We start from the raw sequence: 27161 nt of genomic DNA, 5'->3' as shown, positions 1-27161 counted from the left end.
GAGAAGCTGTTTACACCCAGAGGTGTGACACCACACGGAACCCTGAAAGTAAAAGTCATACCCCCTGACTGCAGATCCTGTCCCGTTGTTCCTCCCCAGGCCACTCTTTCACACCTCTCTGCTCTCAGTGAGAGAGAGATGGCTGGAAGCGAACCACATGGACTTGATGGGGATAGTGCCCTGGATTGATACAGAGCACCCTTTTCCCCAGAGATTTCACAAGTACAACGAGTGTATTTAAACTGATTTTTAAGATGCCAGTGCTTAACTCGAAAGACAAATTTAACCTGCACATTTGCTCCTGAAAGTGCTGTTTACTGTGTTTCTCTCTCTTCCTCCTTGTTTACTTCTTGTTTTATTTTCTTCATCTTCCCCACTCCGTTGTTTTTTTTTTGTTGCAATCTCTTTTACCTGCCTTCTTCCCTCTGATGGCCCTGTGTCAATAAAGTGAGAATGATTTGGTGAAACAAGCTAGGAGTCTAAACACTGCGGCAGGGAAGCTGGTACAGAGACACTAGGCACTCCAAAGGAGAAGACTACTACTAGCCAGACAACGGAATAGAAAACCTTTTCAGAGTTGTGATTACACTTCGCAGTGGAGCATTTCTCTTTTCCAATTTAAAAATCAATACAAAGAAAAGTTTATTATAGTATTTGAGTAATTCATGTTTCATCGGTGGCCCGTTTATTGCTGCCATTTACCTGGCCTGGTTTCTTTACTGCTGTGTGAATGGTACGACAGTCTCGAGAGTCATTGACCACCGATAACAGAGAGCTTCCCTTTTAAAGTAGTTATTGTTTTAACATGGGCCACAGGTTCGAGTGCAGTTGAATGGCTGTAGATTGATCTTGTCCATGTTGATACGTTGCAGAACCGAAATGGCTAAGATTATCAAACTTAAGCTTGCACAGTCAATTTGCCTCATTATCACACGCACCTTCACTGTCTCCCACCATTAAAGTTTGAACTGAAGAGTTTTTTTTAAATAAAAGGATCCATTTGACCACCTTTGTGTTTGGAGTGACCTCAGACTAGGATAATTTCTCAGCTGCAAAGTACTGCTTAGAGTGCAATGATAAACCCTTTCTGCCTCTGGCTGTGAGAGGAGACAGCGTTTAGTGCTTGAAACACAAAAACGCCCAACAAATTGGGTTTGAGTGATCTGGACTTCGGAGATCAACCCACAAATTCACTCTTCCCAATTTGTCCCTGACCAATTCTGCTCGGCCTTTGGAGTTTTTTTTTATTTGTTGCTAAATGGCACCCATCAGAAATATTGGGAATATTGGTTTTGCAAGGTCTTGAGTTGATAAAAGTCTCTTGGTCCAGGCAAGTCTTTTTACTGAGATGTGTGGGACTAGGGTAATAGCTTTGAATTTATTGCAGACCCTTTCACGGCCTGGGGAAAGCAGAAACCGAGGTGCTGTGTGACCAATTTTAATTGTGTTTAGTTTGTAAAGTGGGGATTGATTGTTGATTAGGAACGCTACCTAATGTTGACCCAGAATGAATGGGTGGGATTGTTATTTTAAGGAAAAAACAAACAGCATTGGGGGTGATAGAGACTGCATAGGATCAGGTTAAATCGAAATGAGCAGTTTTGATGATGCATTGAGAGAGGTGATGAGAAATAATACCTTGGATACAGCAGTTCCCATGTTATCACTTCATGGCTAGTTCACTATTTTAAACTCAGAATCGCAAAGCATTTTCATAATCTTAGATGAGCACATATTGCAGTCTGCCATTTTCCGAATTCTGCAACATGAGACGGTATGATGATGATAAGATTTCACTGTAATAATTTGGGATATTATTGTTTGTTTGCAAGTGAAAGCTGTCACACATTGTAATGCCTTCTGGACTTCAACTGGACAATCCCATTTGGCGAAACCCCATTTTGGGTCAATTCTGTTGTAAGGGATTAGGTGCCTAAACTGCTGTGCGAGACACAAAGGGAGGCCATTCAGCCCCTTGATCCTGTCCTGCCAATTGTTGCAACCTTGAATAATATGTGACCTAACTAGTACACATTCCTGATTGTTCCAGCAGAACCTCCTGTTTAAAGTAAACTTACAATGGGCTGATGCCAAAATACAACTGGATTTTAACTTGGCCGTTAGAAGACCCAGAATTGAGTAGCATATGTGGAATTAATTGTGAATTGTGTGGGACTAAATGGTTGCTTTCAGAGATGAACCAATTTACAGCGAATTAGATAATGCGGGAGTTAATTGTGCAACCAATATCAGCTTTTGCACAATGCTTTCCAGAATGATTGATTGATTTTTTTTTTTAATTTAAACACACCTAGATTGAATGCATTAATGATGATATGTTGGCTGTTGCACTGAAGTTAATTCTGGTGCAATGATGTGTTTTTGCTGGGGGCAAGATAATGTCAACAAAAGACTTGTTGATTAACCATCATTTATTGTGAACTGTGTAGTAATAGACCCAAATAAACACATTGAAAGAAAACCTTCTCTTTGCCTGGAACCCCTTTCCTTTGCCAAAGTTGCCAGTGTGTTTCTTTTTTGTTGTTTCTAACCATCATTGAGTTTTTGTTTTGTTTTTTGTTTTTAAACTTTATCTTTGCCCACCCTCTGCATACACCGCACCCTCTCTCTCTCTCTCTCTCTCTCTTTGTTTTTTTTTCTTTTGTTTTACCATAAACTCATCCGACTCAAATCCCAGATTGCAACAGACACAACACAACTGGCATATGGCCGAGGAAGCTAACCACCTCTTCAAGCAGGAGTTTGGCGAGAAGATCATCAGTCTTCAGAACGAAGTGGATTGGCTTTCAAAGCAACGGTAGGTGGACCCTGATTTATCTGTTGATGGGTGGGGAGGTGAAACAGCCATTCAGTGCAAACTAGAGCTTTGCTGTGGATAATCCAGTTTGCTTAATCCAATCGTCATTCTCAGCAAACAAGAAATTGGAGCTGGAGTTGGCCACTTGGCTCTTCATCTGTTTCACCATCCAACGAGACCATGGCCAATTTGTACCTCAGATTCAGCCCCTGATTCCTTCATTCTTTAGTGTCCCCCCCAAGAATTGTACTGTCCTCCATCTTGAATAGACTTGCTGAGTATTCCCAGCTCTCTAGATCAGAGAAATCCAAATAACAGTGTGAAGTGAAGACATTGCTCCTTAGCTCAGTCCTTAAATGGATGGTGAACTACAAGACCTGAACATTTTGTCAAATGGTCATTGTGTTGGGGAGGTGTACAGTGCACGGCAGAAATATAGCCACGAGGCTGGGATGGAAATATTTTTCTACGCTTCATTTGAGAAATTAAGGAATGAAGAGCAACGTGACACTTTCTTTTTGGAATTCCTGAACTCATCTTGAGGTTTTTCTGTATTTTGGGTAGAAAGTGGTCCAGGCAAAATTACTCCAGTTGAGAAAGACATTAGAAATTAAACATAGTGTTAGTTCCACAAAGACTTGACTAGTAGGAAGTTCATCTTGTTCACAGACCACCCCAAGCTTTTACTGAGTCCAAAGACCATAAGATAGAGGAACATAATTGGGCCATTCAGCCCATCAAGTGTGCTCCTCCATTCAAATCATTGCTGATATGTATCTCAACCCCATTCTCTTGCCATGTCCCTGTAGTCTTCAATCCCCTTACTCATCAATAACCTATCTATCTTTGTCTTAAAGACACTCAATGACTTGGCCTCCACAGCTCCCTGCAGCAATACATTCCACAGATTTACCATCCTCTGACTGAAGAAATTCCTCCTCGTCTCAATCATCTAAAGGGTTGTCCCTTCATTCTGAGGCTGTGCTGTCAGGTCCTAGTCTCTCCTATTGGTGAAAACATCTTCTCCGTGTCCACTCTGTCCGGGTCTTTCAGTATTCTGCAAGTTTCAATCAGATTCCCCCCATCCTTCTAAACTCCATTGAGTACAGACCCAGAGTCCTCAACTGCTCCTCCAAATGACAAGCTCTTCATCCCTGGGATCATTTTTATAAATCTCCTGTGGACCCTCTCCAGTGCCAACAGATCCCTTGTTAGATATGGGGCCCAAAACTGCTCAATATTCCAAATATGGTCTGGCCGGATCCTTGTAGTCTCTTGGATCCTGTATTCTAATCATCTTGAAATGAATGCTAATGTTGCATTTCCCTTCCTAACTGCCAACTGAACCTGCATGTTAACCTTAAGAGAATCCTGAACTCTGACTCTCCAGTCCGTTGTGCTTCGGTTTTCCCGAAGCCTTTCCCCATTTAAATAATAGCCTGTGCTTCTATTCTTCCGACCAAAGTGTATAACCTCACACCTTCCCACACTGTATTCCATCTGCCACTTCTTTACCCACTCTCCTAGCCTCTACCATCCCCAGTGGCAGCACAGCTTCAGAGATGGGCACTGAATTTTGATAGCCCAACAGTATGACATTAAATATCTGCAATCAGTGTATCACACAAATATGGACTTTCATTTGAGGTTTCCTGTTGAAACTGGATTTGTTTCTAGTCACTGGGTTTAGCTGTGAGTTACTCTGTGAACAAAGGCCATGCTTGGGCCTGCCCCACAAATGAAGTGGACCTTAGCAGGACATGCTGCTCAGTAAAGTGTCCAATTTTGTCCTTGAAATGCTGGTCTGCGGAGTGTAATGATGATGATGATGATGAGAAATGACAGGAGTATCTCACACACAAATGAGCTGAGTGTACATCAAGACTGTCTCATCTCATAGAGTTTGTCAACTTGTAAATGTTTGTTTGAGATGTGGGCATTGCTGGTTAGCCCATCCCTAATTGCCCAGAGGGTAGTTAATAGTCACCCACGTTGCTGTGGGTCTGGAGTTACCTATAGGACCAGACCAGGTGAGGATGGCAGATTTCCTTCCCTTAAGGACATTAGTGAACCAGGTGACTTTTTTTTTTCCATATAACAATTGATAATAGTTACATGGTCACAATTAGTCCGTTTTATTAAAAAATAAATGTTTAAACTTCATGTTCTGCAGTGGTGGGATTTGAACCTATGTCCTCAGGATTACTGGTCCAGTGACCACTATCCCACCATCTCTGCTGTAATTCTGCTGAAATTTAGAGGGAGATTGTTAGAGGGATTTCCTAAATCGCACACAGTGATAAGCTGTGTGAATCTAGTATGAAATGGTGTGGCAAGAAACGAGTTTGGTACCAAAAGGTGGGTAAAGTCGTTGAAGAATTGGTGAAAAGTTGTGTATGTGTCAAAGAATGAGAAATGAACCAGCCAGGATTCCTTTCCTTCTGTGGTAAACATGGCAACTCCATGGGAAGTGCAGGGAGAAGGGACCTTGTTCTAGTCTCTAGTGACAGTAAGTGCATTAATGTTGTGTCTTTGCCCAGTACTACAGGTACCTTCTGTGTTTGAGGTTTTGACAAATGTGTTTGTAGTTTCTGGGTTGTCGGAGCTGTTAGTGTCCAGTAATGGTCCCGTGTTTCCATCAGAAGAGTTTGAAATTTTTGGGTAAGAATGTAGTTGAACTCCCATGAAGAGGCTCTGTAGGAAGGGGTGGATGGGTTATGAGAAGGTCTTTGCAGACGTATTTCTCAGGTGACAAGCCAGGCAGTAATTCCTGTTCACAAAAAAGACCCTGAGCTTCCAGTTGCCTGTCACTTGAATACACCACTCTGTTCCTTGGCCCTGTCTCTGGCTTGCTGCAGTGTTCCAGCGAAGCTCAGCACAGGCTAGAAGAACAGCACCTCATTTTCCACCTGGGAACCCTGCAGCATTCCAAACCCAATATCAAGTTCAATAACTTTAGGGTTTGAACTCTGCTATGTCCTTACCCCAACCTCCGTACACCAGGCATTGTTATCACATAGTCTGCTATTACCCATTATTGGTCACTAACACGCTGCATTTAAGAGCTATTCACCCTCCTACCCAGATCGTTATCTAATCCTTTGTCTATCCAACTGTTCTTCTCTCTGTGCTCTGTCCCCACCTATCGTTTAATCCTCACCCCCTCTCCCCACCCTATCTTCTGCATATAAACTGACATTTTCCCAGCTACCATCATTTCTGAGGAAGGGTCACTGGACCCAAAACGTTAACTCTGATTTTTCTTCACAGATGCTGCCAGACCTGCTGAGCTTTTCTAGCAATTCCTTTATAGCAACTCCGATCACAACACTTCCTCATTATCTCAGTGAGATCAGTGCTGAAAACCCACTGAGATAATGAGGAAGTGTTGTGATCGGAGTTGCTATAAAGACACTAGGTGCATTCACCTGTTGGGTGAAGACTGGGAAGAGAAAGACACTATTAGTGTCATTTCAACTAATTTCTTGGAAGAGGATGCTTGACAATTGCAATCTGTGTGGGTTTCCTGCGGGTGCTCCAGTTATCTCCCACAGACCAAAGGTGTACAAGTTAGGGTGGATTGGCCATTGGAAATTGTCCTGTAGTGTGCAGGAAGGTGTAGGCTAGGTGGATTAACCATGGTAAATGTGGGGTTACAGGAATAGAGTAGGGGGCTGGGGCTGGGTGAGATGTTCTTCGGAGGGTCAGCACATCCTCGATGGAGCAAATGACCTCTCTCTGCACTGTAGGGATTCTGTGATAAGGGGACAGCATGAGAAGCCTTCAATAGTCCAAATCTATCCAACAAACCAACTCAAAAGCTGGAAAGAAAGTGAAATTTCCCGGTATCACAGAATCCCCCCACCAGCAGAGTAAACTGTCGTCGGGCTATTTGATTAAGACAAATCGGTCAGGGTCACAGTCTCAGTTATTAGTGGAATTGGTAGCCAGTCAGAACTCTGATGTGACCCAGTCGGAGATGGTCAGGAAGACCGCAGTCAAGCTAATGGAATTGGAAGGACATACTCCATTGGAAATGGAAGGAGTTGAGGTAGATAGATTGGAAGTATTTAGGAAGGAGAATGAGGTTTTGTGAGAATGATGCCAAGGTTGAGGAATTACAGTTGTGTGCACAGACTGGAGAAGCTCCTTTTTGACAGAGGAGGTTTGATCGAAGTGTTCATGAAGGGTTTAGATAAGTAACTAAAGAGGAACTGTTTCTAATGGCTGAAGTGTTGATAAATAGAGGCTAAAGAATAATGTGATTGGCAAAAAAAACTGAGGCGTAGTGGGGACTAGCTGTCTGCTCACCAAGTGGTTAGTGTTTGGACTGAATTCAACAGGGGATTCAGCGGGGATATGGATAAATACAGAAGGAGCAAAACAAAATGCAGGGGTTTGAGCAAAGATTGGGAATACCCTGGATTGGTCTTGGATAGTGTTGATGCAGACTCAGTGGGTTGAATGTGCTTTACAATCATGATGGAGAACAGAAAGGGCGATGGATTGGAATACAACATGATGGGAGGAAAACGACCAACAGCATGTACCCAGTCTAGCAGACAGCTGTCCCCAAAGTGAAGCAAAACAAAAAATAGACAACCAAATAAAAACAAAATGCTGTGCATGCTGGAAATTTGAAACAGAAAAAAATTGCGGAAGAAACTCAGCAGGTCTGGAAGCATCTGTGGGGAGAGAAACAGAGTTAAAGTTTTGAGTCCAGTATGACTGTTCTTTAGAATCTGTAATAGACACTAGTGTTGGTTAAGCAGGCTGCAATAATAATGTTTGGAGAGGTCCAGACTTTAACAGTTTGAATATCAACAGTGGATAGAAATTAGAATTCCGGTTCAACACAAACAGTCTCTGGGGCAATGTTTTCACACAGAGGGTGGTGTGTGTATGGAACAAGCTGCCAGAGGAAGAGGTAGAGGCTGGTACATTTAAAAGGTATCTGGATGGGTACGTGAATAGGAAGGGTTTAGAGGGATGTGGGCCAAATGCTGGCAAGTGGTAATAGATTAATTTAGGATATCTGGTCAGCATGGATGAGTTAGACCGAAGGGTCTTTTTCCATGCTGTACAACTCTGTGACTGAGTTAATATGTCTTCATTCGTACTAATTAATACTTTAGTAGAAAGTACAGGTGTGATTTTTTTGCTTTTTTAATTTTCAGTTATTTACTTTGCTTTAGGAGCAGATTGGAAGACTTCAGATTGAAATACCAGGAGATAATTGTATTTCAAGTTGTGGTTATAGATGGATCAATCCTGTGCTGTTCATCTCTCACCATTTATTCAATTCTGTGCTCCCTTGTGTGTTTCCCAAGAAATATGTCAACACTATTTTCCCCCCAGTCCCAACCTCCTTGTGGGAGTCAGCTTCACATTTTCACCACTCGCTGGGTAAAAATGTCTCTCCTGACTGGATTTATTAGTGTCTGTGTCTTATTTGTAACACTTGGATCTCCTCAGTAGTGCAAACATCTTTCCAGCCACTTGAACCTGGTGATAACAAGGCGTAGAGCTGGATGAACACAGCAGGCCAAGCAACATCAGAGGAGCAGGAAGGCTGACGTTTCAGGCCGAGACCCTTCTTCAGATTTCTCATTTTCTGAAGAAGTGTCTAGGCCCAAAATGTTAACCTTCCTGCTCCTATGATGCTGCTTGGCCTGCTGTGTTCATCCAGCTCTACGCCTTGTTATCTCAGATTCTCCAGCATCTGATAGTTTTAATGTCTTTGACCATGTCACCCCAACCTGATCTCCTCTCTACTAGAGAAAAGCCCCCTTTAAAAACACACTTTCACACAATGGACATATATCCAATATGACCCTCTTGCTGTGCAGTTGGTGGCCTGGTTATGATTGAACAGATTAAATAACATCAACAGTTTTCAGATGTTGATGCTTTTGATTTTTAATTATGATGTTGCTGGGCCCAGCACCTTGAGCTGCCTGACACAGTGGGTGTGTACGTGGAGATTGTAAGTGATTTATAGCGTGTTTATTGTGGTTTCTTTGGGTTTAAAAGCGATCAGGAGCATCTCACAGAAAACATGGGAATGTTCCCCACCCTGGGCTACAGACCATGTCTAATCTCTTTCTTCTCCTCCTCCTCCTCCTCCTCCCCAATGTGGGATTCCAGTCCCAATCTGCTTAACTGATTGCTAGGGGCCTTATTCTGTGCTCTCTGTCAGTGATCTCTCCATGATCCTGCCCACCAGTTTCTGTGTCAATCCACTGAGACCATTCAGCCCCTTTTTAGCCCTGATCCAGCATTCACTGAGATTGGTGACTGATTTTGTATGTGAATGTCCTCTGCAGGTCTCACATCTGCGGCTTCTCTGCCAAACAAAAACTGATTGGTCTGGAATTGTGAAATTTTCTGTTGACCACCCCTCCTCCCTTGACTTGGCGGATTTTTGGGTAGGAGGGGGAAGGGTCTGAGTTCCACTCTTTCACTCCCTTTTGTGTGAAGAAGTGTTTTCTGATATTACCCTGAATGGTCTGAATTGACTTTTTAAAGGATGAAGAACAGAAAATGCTGGAAAGAGCAGCTCTGGCAGCATCTGTGGAGAGAGGAACAGAGTTAGCATTTTATCTGACCCTCTGTGTAATTTTAAGGTTCTGTCTGAATATGACCACCTTTGGAAATGAGACCAAAGGACATGGGAGCAGGAGTAAGCCATTCACTCCATCAAGTCTGCTCCACCATCAATGGGAACGTGTTTGATCTGATAATCCTCAACTGCACTTTCCTGCCTTTTTCTCCATGACCCTTGATTCCCTTCCTAATTAAAAATCTACCTCCGCCTTGAATATACTTAATGACCCAGCCCCAACAGCCCTTTGCAGTAAAGAATCCCACAGATTCACTCCTCTCTGAGAGAAGAAATTCCTCCTCATCTCTGTATTAAATGGATAATCCCTTATTCTGAGATGATGCCGTCTGGTCCTAGACTCTCCCACAAGGGGAAACAACCTCTCTACATCTACCCTGTCAAGTTCTCCAAGAATGTTTCACTAAAGTTGCCTCTCATTCTTCTAAACTCTAAATTCGTGCTCAACCTCTTCCTCATAAGACAGTCCCTCCATACCCAGGATCAATTTGGGTGACAGATGGAGAGATACAATCATTGTAAACATTTAGATCCGATCACCACTCGAACATTCAAACTAAAGGTATTGTGAGACACGATTGTGCAAATTGTTATCATAGTGTAACCTGTTTACTCCAATATCTTTGTGGTGAATCTGCATTTCATCCCCTTCCAGGTCAGAGCTCACAACTGAACCCTGTTCCTGAAGGATGGGATTTGATTAAAGTTTGAGTGTCATTCCCTGTCTTTTATATTCCAGACTTTGAGATGAAGGCCAATATTCCAGTTACCCGTTTTGGGTTGGAATCTAATTTGGAAACCTGTCCAGTTGGTTTACTGTTTTAACTTGCTCTAGTGCTGGTATTTTGTTTCCAGCTCTGGGTCCCCTGCCAACTCAGTGCTTGTAACACTTGTGTTTTGTGAGATTATTGTTGTCAAACTATATCATCGAGATGGTTTCTCCATTGCTCGCTCTGATTGCATTCTTTCTATCTTCAGTTCCCAGTTGCAAATGGATTTGAAGGAGCAGAGATTGGGTTTACACAGTGATTCTGTTTGTGATAACAACGTGGAACAACTCAAAAGAAATCTACAACAAATGGCCAATATGCAGAAGGTAAATGATCAATAAAGGCACTGACTGGGCTCAAATGTTAATAGGAGCAGAACGAGAGTTCACGTCTGGCAGATAATGCAGATGACCTTTCCAAATGTAGCATGAAATGAAGGGCTCTTGTGCAGTGGTAGTGTCCCTACCTCAGAGCCAGGTCTGTGTTTAAGTCCCACCTGCTCCAGAGCTGTGTAATAACATCACTGGACGGGTTGATTAGAAACATCCAGCAGACAATGAGAGAGGTTAATGCTGCAGGCTGTGTTGTTCTCGATGTGTACAGCAACCCAAGTGGTTATAACATGTTACTCCACCCTCAGCCAGAACGAGTCAGTTAAAGGTTCCAAATCCACTCGGGAATCTGTTTTTCCTGGGCCTGTACCTGAGAGCAGAACTGGAAGCAACATAATCGCCGAGGCAACTGAAACTTGGGAGCCCTCCTGTCTAAGCATTTCCACATGGCCCTGTGGTTTTGTTTTAGAGGGTAATGAATATTTGACATGGGGAAGGATGGTCTTGTTTGTGCTGAGATGGTACTGCTGTGGTCCTGCATAAACAGCTGCCCCTGTGTCATTCTGTTGGGATGGGGGCTATTGCTGTATCCATCACTAGCAGCACTGATGGGAACTCCCAGTCCATCGCCCTCTCTCACTCACCCCCCCTCTGTCTTGCTCCCCCCCCCCCTCCTGCTCCCCCCCCCTCTCTCTCTCTCTCTCTCTCTCTCTCTCACTCCTGTGCCTTTGTCCAGACTGTCCTCAGTAGTCACACCCCTCTATCCCCCAAGCCCAGCCCATTCTTTCACAACACTAACCCATACCAACTGCCACCTGGTCTGTCAGGACCTTCTTTCCAGTTTCCTCTTCGGCCTCCCCCTCCCTATCTCAGGACCCACCAAGATCTTTGCTCTGTGGCCTGAAGCCAAACTTCTCCCACATCCCCATCCACCCCATTTCCGTGGCTCCATCATTGGTTACCGTGCCTTCAGCTGCCTGTGCACAATGCTCTGGAATTCCCTCAAGAAATCTCTCCACACCACCTCTTTAGTACATTCCTTGAACCCTAATTTTCTGATGGAAGTTTTGTTGACCAATCTGAATATTTCTCTGTATGGCTTGGTGCCGCCTCCTGTGTGAGGCACAGTTTTATTGAAAACCTTTGAAGTGTTTGATTTATATTGAAGATGTTAGACCCACACATACGGACTACTAGTAGTATTGATGTTGCTGTTGCTGTGATGATGACGATGATGGAGCTACTGTGGTGTACCTGTTGTCAGTGCTGAGAGGGACAGCAGTATTGGCGGGAGTGCGCACTGACTCCTGCGACAGTGGATGGCCTTCTCCTGGATGGTGCTGCGTTACAGGAGAGCGTTGAAATTGCACTCACTCAAGAGTGTCTCAGTCACTGGTTTGGGGTGTGATTACCAGTGAAAAGCATTACTGAGTTCTGAGATGCTGTAAAACTCTAGAGATGAGTATGAAATAAAGTTTCAACCTGCCATTATCTGGCCAAGCCAATAACTGATCACTTATCTGTCCCCCTTTATACACCAGGTGTGATTTGGCAGGATTAACATTCCTGTATCCTGTAACATTGCTGCATTTTTGTTAATTCCCCAGTTGACTGTTTTGTTGACAGTTTGTTTCTGGTCATTTTGACAGGAATTGGAACAACTTCGGGAAGAAAACAGGAGACTCCAGAAAGCAGGAAAGGATAAACCTTCAAATGGAACACACCAACGCAGGAGGTATCCTGACGGTCACTGTATTGTATTTATAAAGTTTGGAGGTGTTTATTCCTGTGTTGTAGAATAGCCAATCGTCACACAATGTTAATAGGTTTAGTAGGGGAAGGTGCTTGAGGAATAACTGAACAGCATTGAGAACAGATTTCTGAATGCATCACTAATGACCAGCATCATCATCGGTATCTGCCTCACTAACACCAACCAGAGCAGAAGTATACATCAGTGAGCTAACAGTCAAAAATCAATTCAACACACATTAATGATTTTTATCAAATTTCGAGCCACATGTAAAAATAACAAGTGTCCTGAGAGCTGACTGGTTTTGAAGGTGAGAGCAGTGAAATGGAATTTCCTGTTTGCCTGGTGCTCGGTATGAATTTTCCCTGATTTGTATATCCCCTCTCCAGCTTCTGAAGTGAACCCTCACTAACCCAAAAGTGCATTTAATTTTCTCTTCACTCCATTTTCTCTTTTTACTCATCCTGTCTCATTCACCTCTAAGAAATAGGAACACAAGTAATCTTCACTGCTCCTCTCTGTCTGTCTGTGTGTCTTTCTTTCTTTCTTTCTTTCTTTCTGTGTGTCTCTCTCTCTCTCTCTGTCTCCCTACCCCCTTTCCCCCCTCCCCCACCGCCTTACTCTCCCATACCCTTTTCTGGGTCTCTCCATCTCTCTGTCTCTCTCTCTCTGCTCTTCTTTCTCCATCGCTTTTCAGCTCATCACTGGGCTGTAAAATCCCTTCATATAATGAGCTTGATTGATTGATTGATTTGTGAAAATTGTAGCTGAATGCTAATGTTCCTTATATTTTCAGGTCAAGCACAAATACAGTAACAGAAGCAGAAAAGGTTAGTAATCTTTTTTGTTATAATTCTTACAGTTTTGTACGTTTTCCTAAGAGACTGGTTTTATAACTGTCCTGCATTGTGTCTCTCAGGAACCTGACTGGTCAGTACTGGAAAAGCAGAATACAATTTGCAAACTCTGTCAAGAGGAAGCCTCAGTAACCAGGGAGAAGGTACATTCATCATCACGATGTCTAAAACACTGCTGCCTACATTTGAAATCTCCCCTTTATCTCTGTGCTCACTAATCGATAGTGACTGCTTGGTGTGGCAATACCCTGATTTTAAAAAAACTCCTATCCTGGTCTTCAGATTCCTCCCCTGTGACCTAGCTCCGTTTCCACTCTCTGTTCATTTCCTCTTCAACATCCTGGATTGATTTCAGTGCTCGCTTTCAGTTACCAAGGCCACTAGCTCTGGAAATCCCACCCTCACTATTTCTTCTTTCTAAGTTGCTCCTTTTAAATGAAGCTGTTGGTTGCTTGTCCTAATATATTTTTGTTGTTTGTTTATTTATTAATTTTGGGGACCTGGGTGTTGCTGGTTGGGCCAGCATTATTACACAGCCCTATTTTGCCCTTGAAATAGCCCTTTTATGTGGCTCAGTGTCATACTTCCTTTGCGTTAACTAAGACTTACATAATGCTTTATTATAAAGAACCAGTGTATTTTGGGGGGAGGGGTGCGGGTGAGAAACAGTGGAATAATTGCACTTTTTATTTCTAATGAGAGTTCTGGAGCTTACAGTTTGAGCACTCTGAGTGAGGCTAATGGGCTGTGTCTTTGCATCAAAACATGCCCGAGCTTTACATAAAGATAGGTCACAGTGGCAAAGTGGGGAGGGAGCACAGCAAACGCCACCAGGACATGGGCAGTACGGTGGCTCAGTGGTTAGCGCCACTGCCTCTCAGCGCCAGGGACCCAGGGACCCAGGTTCGATTCCATCCTCGGGCGACTGTCTGTGTGGAGTTTGCACATTCTCCCTAAGGCTGCGTGGGTTTCCTCCCACAGTCCAAAGGTTATGCAGGTTAAGGTGGACTGGCCATGCTAATTTGCCCATTGTGTCCATTGATGTGCAGGCTGGATGGGTTAGCCATGGGAAATGCAGGGATAGGGTAGGGGCGTGGGTCTGGGTGGGATGCTCTTTGGAGGGTCAGTGTGGACTCGATGGGCTACTTCCACACTGTAAGGATTCTACAATATTCCATGATATTTTGGGTGTTTCAGCCAATGCTTCATGCAGGTTGAGCACGGTATGCTTTATATCGCTGCAATCGCTTTTCTGTTCTCTCCTCTATACTCATTTTTTACTGAACTTTCCCCTTTTATTAAAAAAAACTCATGAACTTTTGATAAAGTAGTTTGTTGCAATGAATTGTAAATCTGTTCCTCAGCTGTGTCAGTATTCATCCAAACCCTACTCCCTTCTATATGCCTCGTGCTCCCACAAGGAGCTCTAACAGTTCATCCACTTTACTAACACCTTCCACCCCAACCTTAAGTTCACCTGGACCATCTCTGATACCTCTCTCTCCTTCCTGGACCTCTCTGTTTCCATCTCTGTCAACCACCTGGAAACTGATATCTATTTCAAGCCCACCGACTCTCACCGCTACCTAGAACACACCTCCCCTCACCCACCTTCCTGCAAAAATGCCATCCCCTATTCCCAATTCCTTCGCCTCCACCGCATCTGCTCCCAAGATGAGGCATTCCGCTCCCGGACATACCAGATGTCCTCGTTTTTCAAGGACGGCCATTTCCCCTTCACAGTGGTCAAAAACGCCCTCAACTGCATCTCTCACGTTTCCCGCAACTTATCCCTCACACCCCTTCCCCGCAATAACAACAAAGACAGAATTCCCCTCGTCCTCGCGTACCACCCCACCAACCTCCCAGATCCAACGCATCATCCTCCGCCACTTCCGCCACCTGCAATCTGACCCCACTACCAAGGATATATTTTCCTTCCCACCCTTATCTGCTTTCCGGAGGGACCACTCTCTCCGGGACTCCCTTGTCCGCTCCACACGCCCCTCCAGCCCCACCACACCCCGCACTTTTCCCTGCAACCGAGGAAGTACTACACCTGTCCCTACACCTCCCACTTCACCCCCATCCCAGGCCCCAAGAAAACCTTCCACAATAAACAGATGTTCACCTGCACATCTGCTAATGTGGTATACTGCATCCGCTGTTCCCGTTGTGGCCTCCTCTACATCGGGGAAACCAAGTGAAGGCTTGGGGACTGCTTTGCAGAACACCTACACTCAGTTCGCGACAAACGACTGCACCTCCAAGTCGCAAACCATTTCAGCTCCCCCTCCCCACTTTTTGGATGGCATGTCCAACCTGGGCCTCCTGCAGTGCCACAACGATGCTACCCGAAGGTTGCAGGAACAGCACCTCCTATTTCGCTTGGGAACCCTGCAGCCTAATGGTCTCAATGTGGACTTTACAAGCTTCAAAATCTCCCTCCCCCGACCGCATCCCAAAACCAGGCCAGCTCGTCCCACCCCCCACTTCCTCCCTACTAGCTTCATTCCCGCCTCCTTGACCTGTCCGTCTTCTCTCCACCTATCTGTTCCTCTATCCACCTTCCATCATCGCCTCCCCCTCTCTCTCTCTTTATTTGAGTCCCCTTCCCCTCCCCCATTTCTGAAGGGTCCTGACCTGAAACGTCAGCCTTCCAACTCCACACTTTGTTATCTCAGATTCTCCAGCATTGGCAGTTCCTACTATCCTTTCTATTTGTGTTGTTTAAATGCTTGAGCCATAATAATGTCACTCATTTCCTCTGTCATATCACTGGATCAGATCAGTCATTACCCTGCCCACTTATAATGGGGTGGTGTCATAGACGCTCATTTCTTCATAACTGGGTCACACCCGATCCCGGATAACTTACACGGGATCTTTTTCTGTGGATTTAAACAATGGCTGTGATCTTTTTACAGAAACGCTGCAGCAATTGTCTTACGATCGTCTGCAGTCTGTGCGCCATCCATGAATTGCCTCTGCCATCCTCTATCCAGCCTGTATGCGTGTGTAATCCTTGTCATGGAGCCTTATTACAGCAGTACTCAACAACACTTCCAACCTGACACACACACACTGTGGAACAACCTGACTAACTGACAGCTATTGATTGAGTGCAGGGGCAATCGAACCACCTCTCAGCTTTTGTCCTTTTTTTTTTTGTCATGTGAGGTTAATGCACAAATTTGTGTAAATTCCACTTTTCCCCTGCTGCTAAAATACCCTCTTTTTTGATACAATTCGGAGTGACGCTGTTGCCCACTCATTAATGCTAAAGATGAACTCCCTCTTTTACTGAGACAATCTACTGATGCCCATCAGTAATTGTGTACTGCAAGTAGCAATGCTGGACTAAGTTAAAATATGGGCATCTGAAATCCGTCCAAGATATAGCTGGTTAACATTGTTAAAAGGTGAGGAGACACTGGATTCTCTCATTAGTATTATCAAAGAGAAGTGCCCCCCCTTTTCTAACAAGGGAGCAATTAACTTAAAGGGAGACAAATAACTTAAATGTTATTGTCAGTGCCCATCAACTGACTCAGCCTATTAAGATGGTCTTCATTAGAAATAGGAGGCTTGATACTAGTCACAATGGTCCAACTCAACCTTGGGCTCTGAAGGCTTAATGGGGAAGACTTACTCCTCTCTGTGCACCTTAGGCTTGGTGCATTGAGGAGGATATAGCTAACCCTTTGAAAACAGACAGCGCTTTTTGGAAATTTATGTTCTTGTTTCTTTCTTTGATCAACACTGATTTGAGGAGCGTTCTACAATCATAATTTATGATTTTGCACATCAGGGAGAATAAGTGTTTGTTTGTCTATCTCTGAGACTACACCAAGCCACAAGGTTAGAGCTGGGAGAGTCCAGGTTGAATTAAACTGAGACTTGTCAGTTTTTTTTTTGTCACATGGAGCAGGTTTGCAGACCAACTAGTTTCTAAGGCTATAACTGGAATCCCATTTAACACAATGTACTTAAATACATGGTTCAAACAAAACAATGTATTTATTTATGTGGCTAATGTTTCTGTTTTCCAGGATATTTTTAAGAAATGAATGTACTAGGACTGTTTATTACAAGAATAACACTTGTTTGATTGTGATATTTACAGTCATTGGATTTCCATCCATTATTAATAACTTAATTTTTATGCCAGTGTACAAGATGACTATCTATATTCTTAATGTGACAGTTGTTGCATTATCATCTTTCAAAGAAATGTGAATTGTATTGTGGGGCTGGAGTCTTGTTCTGTGTGAAAGACAACCCCCCCTGAAATTCCAGTTCATTCACTGTTGAGGTTCAACTGGATTTTTTTAATGTTTTGTCGTTATCTGAATTACAATTTGAATAAATTTTTAATTGTGCACAAATCTGCAGCGGCCGAAGGTAAAAACACCCCCTTCCAGGCCAAAATCAAGATGATTATATAAGTATATGTTTAAAGTTCAGTCATGGGCCATCAAGGCTGGTATTTTTCCCTAATGGCTGTTGCAGACGGTGGTTGTTTTCTGCGTAGTAGATTGCTCGGATAGACAGATGGCAATAGAATGAAATGGAGTGCAGCACTTATCTTGACCAAAACAGTCTGCTGTTGAACTCATTATTCACTATAGCATGAACATTCTACAGCCATGCTCCAGGAATTTACCAAACTTACTTAGACAGCCTGGACCCTCCCTGTGACCCAAACCACCAAAAAGCACAAGGGAACATTTATATCCAAGTATCTCTCTTCTTCACCCTACCCCTACCTTTGGACATTGTTTCTTCAGTCACCGTTCTGGAATCACCTTCCTAACAGCTACTGGGAAACAGAATTAGAATAGATGATTATTTAAAGACTGACATAGCCACAATGGGCTTCCTTATCCCTGTTGTAAAAAAAAAACTCTCAACTCTACCTTGATAACTGGAGAAGGGATACTCTCAGCAGTGTTGTCTACAGTGAGAATAGTTACTGTTTTCAAAAAGATCTTTTAAGGTGTTCAAGTCTGAAATCTGTCAAATACAATCCTGTGACATTATGTTTCTGATGGTAAAACAATGATTGCGGCAGCTTGAAATCTGAAATAAAAACAAATTGCTGGAGAAACTCAGCAGGTCTGGCGGAATCTATGAAGAGAGAAAAACTGAGTTAATGTTTCGAGTCTAGTGATCCTTCTTTCAGACTTCAATCCTTCTGATTTTGTTAGGACACTAACAGTTCAATGGCCAGACTAGACAGTCCAGAGAAGAGCTGAACTATTTACATTGCCTGTCAAAACTTTGAACTGAATTAGCTTTGTTGTCACATGTATGCACCATCTTAGGTAAAAAAGGTACCGAAGTACAGATTTCAGAGCACAAATTCCAAGGGGGGGAAAAAAAAATAGAAAAAACAAAGAAATATCAAGTCCAGGATTACAGATCTTCAAAAAGGACAATATCGTAATATAAATTGGAAAAATAAAATAAAAAGTTCAGAATAACAGTCCTTACGCAATACTATTATAAAGAAAAGAGAATTTAAGACAAAGTCCAAATTTCACAGTTCTGGGCTCCAGGGCTGGACGCACCATGTTACCGAAGAAAATGCCACATGGAGTTATAGAATGACTGAAGCCACCACAAGGCGACCCAGACTTGAGAGACTGAAATGATTTCGGGGCCTTAACATCTACTTTAACCTTTAGTGGACCATTTAGAGGGGGAAGATCTGATGTACAAAGTCTAGAGCTGGGTTGGAACTGTTTACAAGATTGGAGACCATAGGAGAGCAACAGTATTCTGAAAATATTGCTGCCACTGGCTGAGAGAACTTGCAGCAGGGGAATTTCGGGTAAACGTTCAGCAGACTAGCCTCGTTGGAGTAACCGAGAGCAAATTAAACAGCAAAAGCTTTCAAACAGAAATAAACCTATACTCTACTCTAGGGTACCCAATCCAGTGTTCAGCAATGAGCACTGGATACTTTGTACAGTAGAGTCTCATTATTACAGGGACATACAATCATACAGGTCTCTTGTGGGTTACTGGTAATGCTCCTATTTCCAGGTTAAACGGTCTGGGTACAAGTCGCACCTTTTAGAAGAGTGCTGTAACATGTCCAAACAGGTTGGTTAAAAAGGGTTACCGCAACAGGCACTGGAGATGTTAAATTTAAAAGGTTTCTTTAGAAGTGAAAAGGATTACATTCTCCCAACAGCAGTTTGCAGGGAACATGTTCTTGTGCAGGGCAGAGAGAATGTGAAACACTATTTTGGGGAGTAACTGAGGCAAGTGACAACTGAGCAATGACAGGTTTGAGGGAAAGCTGAACAGAGAGGAGGGAGAAAGGGATATGCTGGCAGGGTAAGATAATGGAGGATAAAAGGACATTCTTGTGGATCACAGCAGGTAATGTAAATTCAACAATAATAAGCCCAAGCTAACCAGTGTCAATAAAACAATCAAGATCACTGTCACATGGGGTATTATGACCATCAGAATTCAACACTAATTAAAGAAAAGGGCCCACCAAAATACAGCTCAAAGTCATGATGGCAGAACTACGGAAAGATCAAGGAATTTGTCCTGTTCTTGTTTTCCTTCTGGCATCCCCAGCTGTTTCAGACCACAGAAGGACTTCCAAGTCAGCACACTCACCTGTGCCAGAAAATTGCAGGTTCAAGTCCCACTTCATGGTCTCGAATATAAAAAAAAAGCACACATAAGAGCACTCCCCACCCACCAACACCTGTAGTACTAAGGGAGTACTGCATGGTTAGAGGCCATTTTTCCACGTTAAACCAGGGAAGTTATATCCAGCATCCTGCCCAATATCTGCCCCTCCGTTAATATCACAACATAACTTACCTGATTATCACATTGCCACCTGTGGGATCTTGCTGTGTGCAATTTGACTGATGTGCTTCATATGTTGTTACTGTGATGGAGATTCATATCACTTGAAATCTTAGGTTCTAAAGTTGTCAGAACACAAAGCATCAAGTTTGATTTGTATTTCTATAATCCATGTTAAGAAGAGAAACAGTTTTATTTTCATTGTTCAGTTGTGACAGTGGTACCCAGTTATCTGGAAATGTGTTCACATGCATTTAAATGAGAATTTTAAAAAGCAAACAAGTGAGGGGAATAGTTCAATGCTTCAGAAAACAAGGGTCAACGGTAGAAGAAAGGAGAGTTGTGTAGCAACGAGGTGTTCTAATGAAACAGAGAGAACCATTCAGATGGTCAGTGAATGGGCAGGTTCCTTTCAGAGGGAAGCTGGCCATTCTGAAGGAAAAGCCCTGTAACATCAGCAGTACAATAGTCCCGACAACAGTCAATGTAGCAGAAATGAAGGCCACGGTGGCATGGATATTAGCCAGAAAGTAGCCCCAGGAACATAAGTTTTTAAGGGGTTAGAGAGCAGAACATCCCACAAGGCTGTTGAATCCATGAGTTTAAGGAACACAAGGTAAGAAATACATGAATTAGGATTGCAGTTTAAGGGTCTCACATGAAGAGACAAAGAAGATAGCACGGAGTGAATACATAACGTTCTCCGAGAAGAAGTCAAGTATAGTCCTACCAACTGAACAAGGACTTTAAAACAAAATCAAGGTGAACCTTCATTGATGTATCAGTATCTGGAAGACTGCAGTTGAGGACTTTTCTGATATTTGGATCTTTTTAAAAAAGTTGTTCAAGGGATGTAGGCACAGCTGGAAAGGTCTGCATTATAACCCATCCCGATCTGCCTCTGAACTGAGTAACCTGCTTAGCCATTTCAAAGGGCAGTTAAAAGTCAACCACATTGCTGTGGGTCTGATGTCACGTATAGGCCAGGTAAGGGCAGATTTCACTCCCTAATGGACATTAGTGAGCCAGATGGACATTTACAACAATTGACACAGTCTCATTAGACTAACTTTTAATTCCAGAATTTTTTATTGAATTTAAATTTTACCATCTGTCATTGTGAAGATGAAGCAATGTCCTCCGGATATTAGTGTAGTACTCTGGTTACTAATTCAATGACATTACCACTATACCACCACTTTCCTATAAAAATAAGACCATTCACATAGTTCTTAGTGTAAAATAGTTTGTGCTGCTCCCCCCATTTGTGTGTAATAGCAGTTCTTCTGCTTAAGGTGCATTGGTAGCCTCATGTGAATATTTTTAGTGAGTGACTACTAAAGAAAACAAATGAAAAAGTAAAACTGCTTGTCAATCAAGCCAGATTTCACTCAGTAATATTAGGCAAGGCAGATTGCTATCAGCTGAAAACACTACACTTAGAATGTACTTCACTGTAAAGCCCCTTGGGGGCATCCTGAGGTTTTGAAAGGCTCTGTGTGTAGCTGGTCTTTCTTTTCCAAGGTGGCTCATTTAGCTGTGGCTGAAATTGCAGTCAGCCATTACAGTGACATGTGATGGTTCTCTCCCAGATCAAAGCCAAGTACCTACTGAGAAAACCATTCCCAAAACAGAACCAGAATGCCAACTTGCAACATTTCTGTTCTGTGCTTTGTCAATACAAACACAATGAATATTTTATTAAATGTACAAATGCAGTGCCTTTTCTGGTCAATTAGTTGTTTTTGAAAAAGTAAACAACCACCGCTGGGAAATTTCTGTCAATGCATTGTACCTTACAGTTATTCATGAAAAAAATGCAAAACATTTCACAAAAGAATTGCATCTATTCAATTTTTCATTTTCTAACCAGACAAGGGGGAAATCAAGGCTGTAATAAGCCTTTAGATCTGTCCAACTAACATTTCAATACATTAAAAAATTAATTCACAATAATATGGATGTTGAAGTTAATAATTTTACATTTCTGCCAAACACACAATACAGTCAGGCACTCAAGATGTTAAGCATGTAACTTGTTAAAATACCTGCATTTATTTTATCTGGTAATGTAACATTAAAACGTGTTACAAGACGCATAATCCAGAATACAGGCTACAATAGGGTAGCAAACAAAACGGACCTTGGCTCGCCTTCATTAGCAATGCGATTCATCTGCCAGTGGATCGACCACAATTGCCGTGTCTGGTTTTGATGCAGCCGTGAGCTCCTGTGCCACTTTCTCTTATTAGTTTTCCTAGTGTTTGGGTAATCTGCTTAATCAGAAAGTTTCATTTCCAAAGCAAGTGACATTCTGAAAGGAATGACTACTTAACTTGCTTCAGAACCTGAAAGAAAAAGAAATGTTAACTTAATTAATCATTAAACCGGCGGTTTTGGGGTATAATGAACAATTTGATGCATGTGGTGGTGTTTCGGGTACAAATGCAAAACGACACTGTTTGAAACTTTGTAATGTGCACCTAAACCCAGGGAACATTTGTATTATCTGCCACTATAGCAACGAAAATGTCTGATAACCCTCCACAATGTCAAAAGGTGTTTATTATTTACAGACATTTCATTGAGGGTGGTTTGCATGATTTGAAATTAGTGCGTGTTTTCCTGATTTGAATCTCTTTCGCCTTCTTCACCCAACAGGGTGTTGGGTCAGAGATAGTGGGAACTGCAGATGCTGGAGAATCCGAGACAACAAGGTGCAGAGCTGGATGAACACAGCAGGCCAAGCAGCATCATAGGAGCAAAAAGGCTGACGTTTCGGGCCTAGACCCTTCATCAGAAATGGGGGAGGGGTAGGGGGTTCTGAAATAAATAGGGAGAGAGTGGGAGGCGGATAGAAGATGGATAGAGGAGAAGATAGGTGGAGAGGAAACAGACAGATCGAAGAGGCGGGGATGGAGCCAGTAAAGGTGAGTGTAGGTGGGGAGTTAGGGAGGGGATAGGTCAGTCAGGGAGGACGGACAGGTCAAGGGGGCGGGATGAGGTTAGTAGGTAGGAGATGGGGGTGTGGCTTGAGGTGGGAGGAGGGGATAGGTGGGAGGAAGAACAGGTTAGGGAGGCGGGGACGAGCTGGACTGGTTTTGGGATGCGGTGGGGGGAGAGGAGATTTTGAAACTTGTGAAATCCACATTGATACCATTGGGCTGCAGGGTTCCCAAGCGGAATATGAGTTGCTGTTCCTGCAACCTTCGGGTGGCATCATTGTGGCACTGCAGGAGGCCCAGGATGGACATGTCGTCTGAGGAATGGGAGGGGGAGTTGAAATGGTTCGTGACTGGGAGGTGCATTGTTTATTGCGAACCGAGCGTAGGTGTTCTGCAAAGCGGTCCCCGAGCCTCCGCTTGGTTTCCCCGATGTAGAGGAGGCCACAACGGGTACAGCGGATGCAGTATACCACATTGGCAGATGTGCAGGTGAACATCTGCTTGATGTGGAAAGTCTTCTTGGGGCATGGGATGGGGGTGAGGGAGGAGATATGGGGGCAGGTGTAGCACTTCCTGCGGTTGCAGGGAGAAGTGCCGGGTGTGGTGGGGCTGGAGGGGAGTGTGGACCGGACAAGGGAGTCACGGAGAGAGTGGTCCCTCTGGAAAGCAGATAAGGGTGGGGAGGGAAAGATGTCTTTGGTGGTGGGGTCGGATTGCAGATGGCGGAAGTGACGGAGGATTATGCGTTGGATCCGGAGGTTGGTGGGGTGGTACGTGAGGACGAGGGGGATTCTTTTATGGTTGTTATTGCGGGGACGGGGTGTGAGGGATGAGTTGCGGGGAATGTGGGAGACACGGTTGAGGGCGTTCTCGACCACTGAGGGGGGGAACTTGCGGTCCTTGAAAAACGAGGACATCTGAGATGTACGGGAGTCGAATGCCTCATCCTGGGAGCAGATGCGGCGGAGGCGAAGGAATTGGGAATAGGGGATGGCATTTTTGCAGGAAGGTGGGTGGGAGGAGGTGTATTCTAGGTAGCTGTGGGAGTCGGTGGGCTTGAAATGGATATCGGTTTCTAGGTGGTTGCCCGAGATGGAGACAGAGAGGTCCAGGAAGGAGAGAGAGGATTAGAGGTGGTCCAGGTGAACTTAAGGTTGGGGTGGAAGGTGTTGGTGAAGTGGCCATGAACTGTTCAAGCTCCTCGTGGGAGCACGAGGCGGTGCCGATACAGTCATCAATGTAACGGAAGAAGAGGTGGGGATTAGGGCCAGTGTAGGTACGGAAGAGGGATTGTTCCACGTAACCTACAAAGAGGCAGGCATAGCTTGGGCCCATGCGGGTACCCATGGCCACTCCCTTTGTAGGAAGTGGGAGGAATTGAAAGAGAAGTTGTTGAGGGTGAGGACGAGTTCGGCTAAGCGGAGGAGGGTGTCAGTGGAGGGGGACTGGTCGGGCCTGCGGGACAGGAAGAAGTGGAGGGCCTTTAGGCCATCTGTATGGGGAATGCAGGTGGATAGGGACTGGACGTCCATGGTGAAGATGAGGTGTTGGGGACCGGGGAATTGGAAGTTCTGGAGGAGGTGGAGGGCATGGGTGGTATCATGGATGGGGTAGGGAGTTCCTGGACCAAGGGGGAGAAAATGGAGTCCAGGTAGTTGGAGATAAGTAAGTTCAGTGGGGCAGGAGCAGGCGGAGACAATGGGTCGACCAGGGCATTCAGGTTTGTGGATTTTGGGAAGGAGATAGAAGCGGGCGGTGCGAGGTTGGGGAACGATGAGGTTAGAGGCCGTGGGTGGGAGGTCACCTGAGGTGATGAGGTTGTGGATGGTTTGGGAGATGATGGTTTGGTGCTCGGGGTGGGGTCATGATCAAGGGGGCGGTAGGAGGTGGTGTCGGAGAGTTGGCGTCCGGCCTCGGCGATGTAGAGGTCAGTGCGCCATACTACAACTGCGCCTCCCTTGTCCGCGGGTTTTATGGTGAAGTTGGGATTGGAGCGGAGGGAGCGGAGGGCTGCACGTTCTGCGGGGGAGAGGCTGAGGCGATCGATGTCTCGACGGCAGTTGGAGATGAAGAGGTCAAGGGAGGGTAGGAGGCCTTGGGGTGGTGTCCAGGAGGAGGGGGTGTGTTGGAAGCGGGAGAAGGGGTCAGTAGAGGGAGGGTTAGGTTCACGGTTGAAGAAGTAAGCACGGAGGCGGAGGCGGCGGAGAAACTGCTCAATGTCCAAACGTGACCGGTATTCATGGATGTGTGGGTGGAGGGGGACAAAGGTGAGCCCTTTACTGAGGACTGACCGTTCGTCCTCAGTAAGGGGGAGGTCTGGGGTGATGGTGAAGACTTGGCAGGGCTGGGTGCGATTGTCCCCTCTGGAGCTGCTGGCTGTGGAGGCAGTGGGCGGAGCAACACTGGCTGTGGGCGGAGTTGCGTCGGCGGTGGGTGGAGTTGCGTCGGCATCGGTGATGGGCGGAGAGGCGTTGGCGGCGGCAGCAGCGGTGACGGTAGGTGCGTCTTCAGTGTCTGTGGTGTTGGTCTCGGAAATGGAGGTGGTGGCATCAGCAGCGATGGCGTTCGCTGTCCCGGAAGTGGGATACCCGGTGGTGGCGGATGCGACGTCATCTGTGGGTTCTCTGACAGTGGCCTCATGGCCAATGGCGGCGGGCACATTCCATAAGCAGTCAGGAAGCGGTGCATAGGAGCAACCCAGCAATGACAAATGTGGAGCAGCCATGTCACCCATCCCTTGCCCTGGTATTAATTGCAATCTAGTTATTGCTTTTTCTATTGCTCTAGTAAATCTGGCATTTATTCCCCAGGTCCTGGAGTGCGCTGGAATAACACAAATTTTACTGTAATAAGTTTAATAATCTCTTTGATTTGTCACGAAGGCTTCTGATATTAAGGACATGAGAAGATACTTGAAACAAAAGAACTGGATTTTCCCATTTTGCTGCTCTGGACTCTGAATAAGGTTTCTGTATTTCAAATCTGCCTGGTAGACACATTACATGATATCTACAATATGAACACAGGCCTGCACCACACCAACGTTCCCTCTAATCTCCTTTTGCTGTCTGTGACACGTTCCTTGCTCTAGATGGGCCCTTAAGATTGTCACGTGGCAATGCATTTTAAAAGGGCTGCTGTTTTAGGCAGATTGTTCAGCCTGTGTGTGTGTACAGCTCATGCCAGAGTGCAACTTAGAGGCAATGTTGCTCCACATTAACAAAAATAACATTTCGAGATCAGTCACCCTTCTTCAGTACCCATAATGGAGAGTGTTGGTTAAACAGGCTGCAGTACAGTGAGAATGTTGTACTGTGCCATCTTTTGGATGAGACATGAAACCAACACCCCTCTCTGTCATCCATGGAAGCTGACAAAGATGCTCTGGCACCATTTTGGGAGCAGGGAATTCTGGCTGGTGTGATGGGCCAATTATTCCTCCACATCAGCTACCTCCCAACAAAAAAAAAATCAAAAATTAATAAACAGCAAAGAGTGTTCCCACAAATAAAGATCAAACCCTACATCACACTAAAGCATGTATCTGACTCTGAGGAATGTTAATTCAGCAATGGGCCCCTGGAATTTCTTTACATACCAGCAGTTTGACAGCTAAGTAAAGGAACTGAAGTCTTACCCTTTACTTGATTTCCCTGGTCATTATATGCGATGCTAATTCCAGCACATGCTGAATTCAGGTAAAGTTCTATGTAGCGATGTTCTGCAAGAAAGAGCATCAAAGGTTAGCAGCTGCGGTATTGGGCCCTCCGGTTGAAATCTCTGGGCATGTTGGACATAGATGAGATGCCAATTATGTGATGGAACTGACGATAAAAAGGATGAAGGGGTTCTCTTGGAAGGAAAAGTCTAGTATTTTGAGTTTATGCTCTCTTGGATTTAGAAGAATGAGAGGTGATCTTACTGAGACAATACAAGCTTCTGAGGGACCTCAGGACTGGGTAGATGTTAAGGGGACATTTACTGGGGATATCAAGAATGGAAGACTCCTGCTTGTTCAAGATGGAAATGAGGAGAAATTTCTTCTTCTGGAGGTTTGTTGGTGTTTGGTCCTCTCTTCCCAAGGAGTAGTGGAAGTTAGGCCACTGAATGTATTCAAGGCTGAGTTGGCCAAATCTTTGATAGATTAGGGAGTCACAGGTTGTGGGAGGCAGGCAAAAAAGTGAAGTTGAGACAACAATCAGATTGATGATCTTACTGAATAGT

General features: G+C 44.4%; 2 protein-coding genes across 8 annotated transcripts in view; one reads left to right on the top strand and one right to left on the bottom strand.

Moving 5' to 3' along the window:
- The window catches only part of rufy3 (RUN and FYVE domain containing 3), a 68566-nt gene extending 50300 nt beyond the window's left edge, over positions 1–18266 (top strand). For 4 of the 7 annotated variants that reach the window (XM_048605003.1, XM_048605585.1, XM_048606782.1 and 1 more), the window contains 6 exons: positions 2699–2818; positions 10419–10536; positions 12192–12277; positions 13092–13125; positions 13215–13295; positions 16080–18266. In XM_048605003.1, the coding sequence (XP_048460960.1) occupies positions 2699–2818; positions 10419–10536; positions 12192–12277; positions 13092–13125; positions 13215–13295; positions 16080–16226 (586 nt within the window). In that variant the 3' untranslated portion in view covers positions 16227–18266. Of the gene's footprint in view, positions 1–448; positions 2483–2698; positions 2819–10418; positions 10537–12191; positions 12278–13091; positions 13126–13214; positions 13296–16079 lie in introns of those variants that run through there. The other 3 variants (XM_048607388.1, XM_048607988.1, XM_048608584.1) reach the window with 1 other exon arrangement.
- Positions 18267–22028: 3762 nt separating this feature from the next.
- LOC109919040 (G-rich sequence factor 1) overlaps positions 22029–27161 on the bottom strand; it is a 31098-nt gene continuing 25965 nt past the window's right edge. The window contains exons 9-10 of the mRNA XM_020518999.2: positions 26575–26658; positions 22029–22340 (exon numbers count right to left, since the gene is read on the bottom strand). Of these exons, the coding sequence (XP_020374588.1) occupies positions 22324–22340; positions 26575–26658 (101 nt within the window). The 3' untranslated portion in view covers positions 22029–22323. The remainder of the gene's footprint in view (positions 22341–26574; positions 26659–27161) is intronic.

This window comes from Rhincodon typus, chromosome 1 (genome assembly GCF_021869965.1).
Source record: "Rhincodon typus isolate 14 chromosome 1, sRhiTyp1.1, whole genome shotgun sequence".
NCBI lineage: Eukaryota > Metazoa > Chordata > Chondrichthyes > Orectolobiformes > Rhincodontidae > Rhincodon > Rhincodon typus.
The sequence above is the reverse complement of the archived record's forward strand: the minus strand, read 5'-3'. Positions and strand labels throughout refer to the sequence as shown.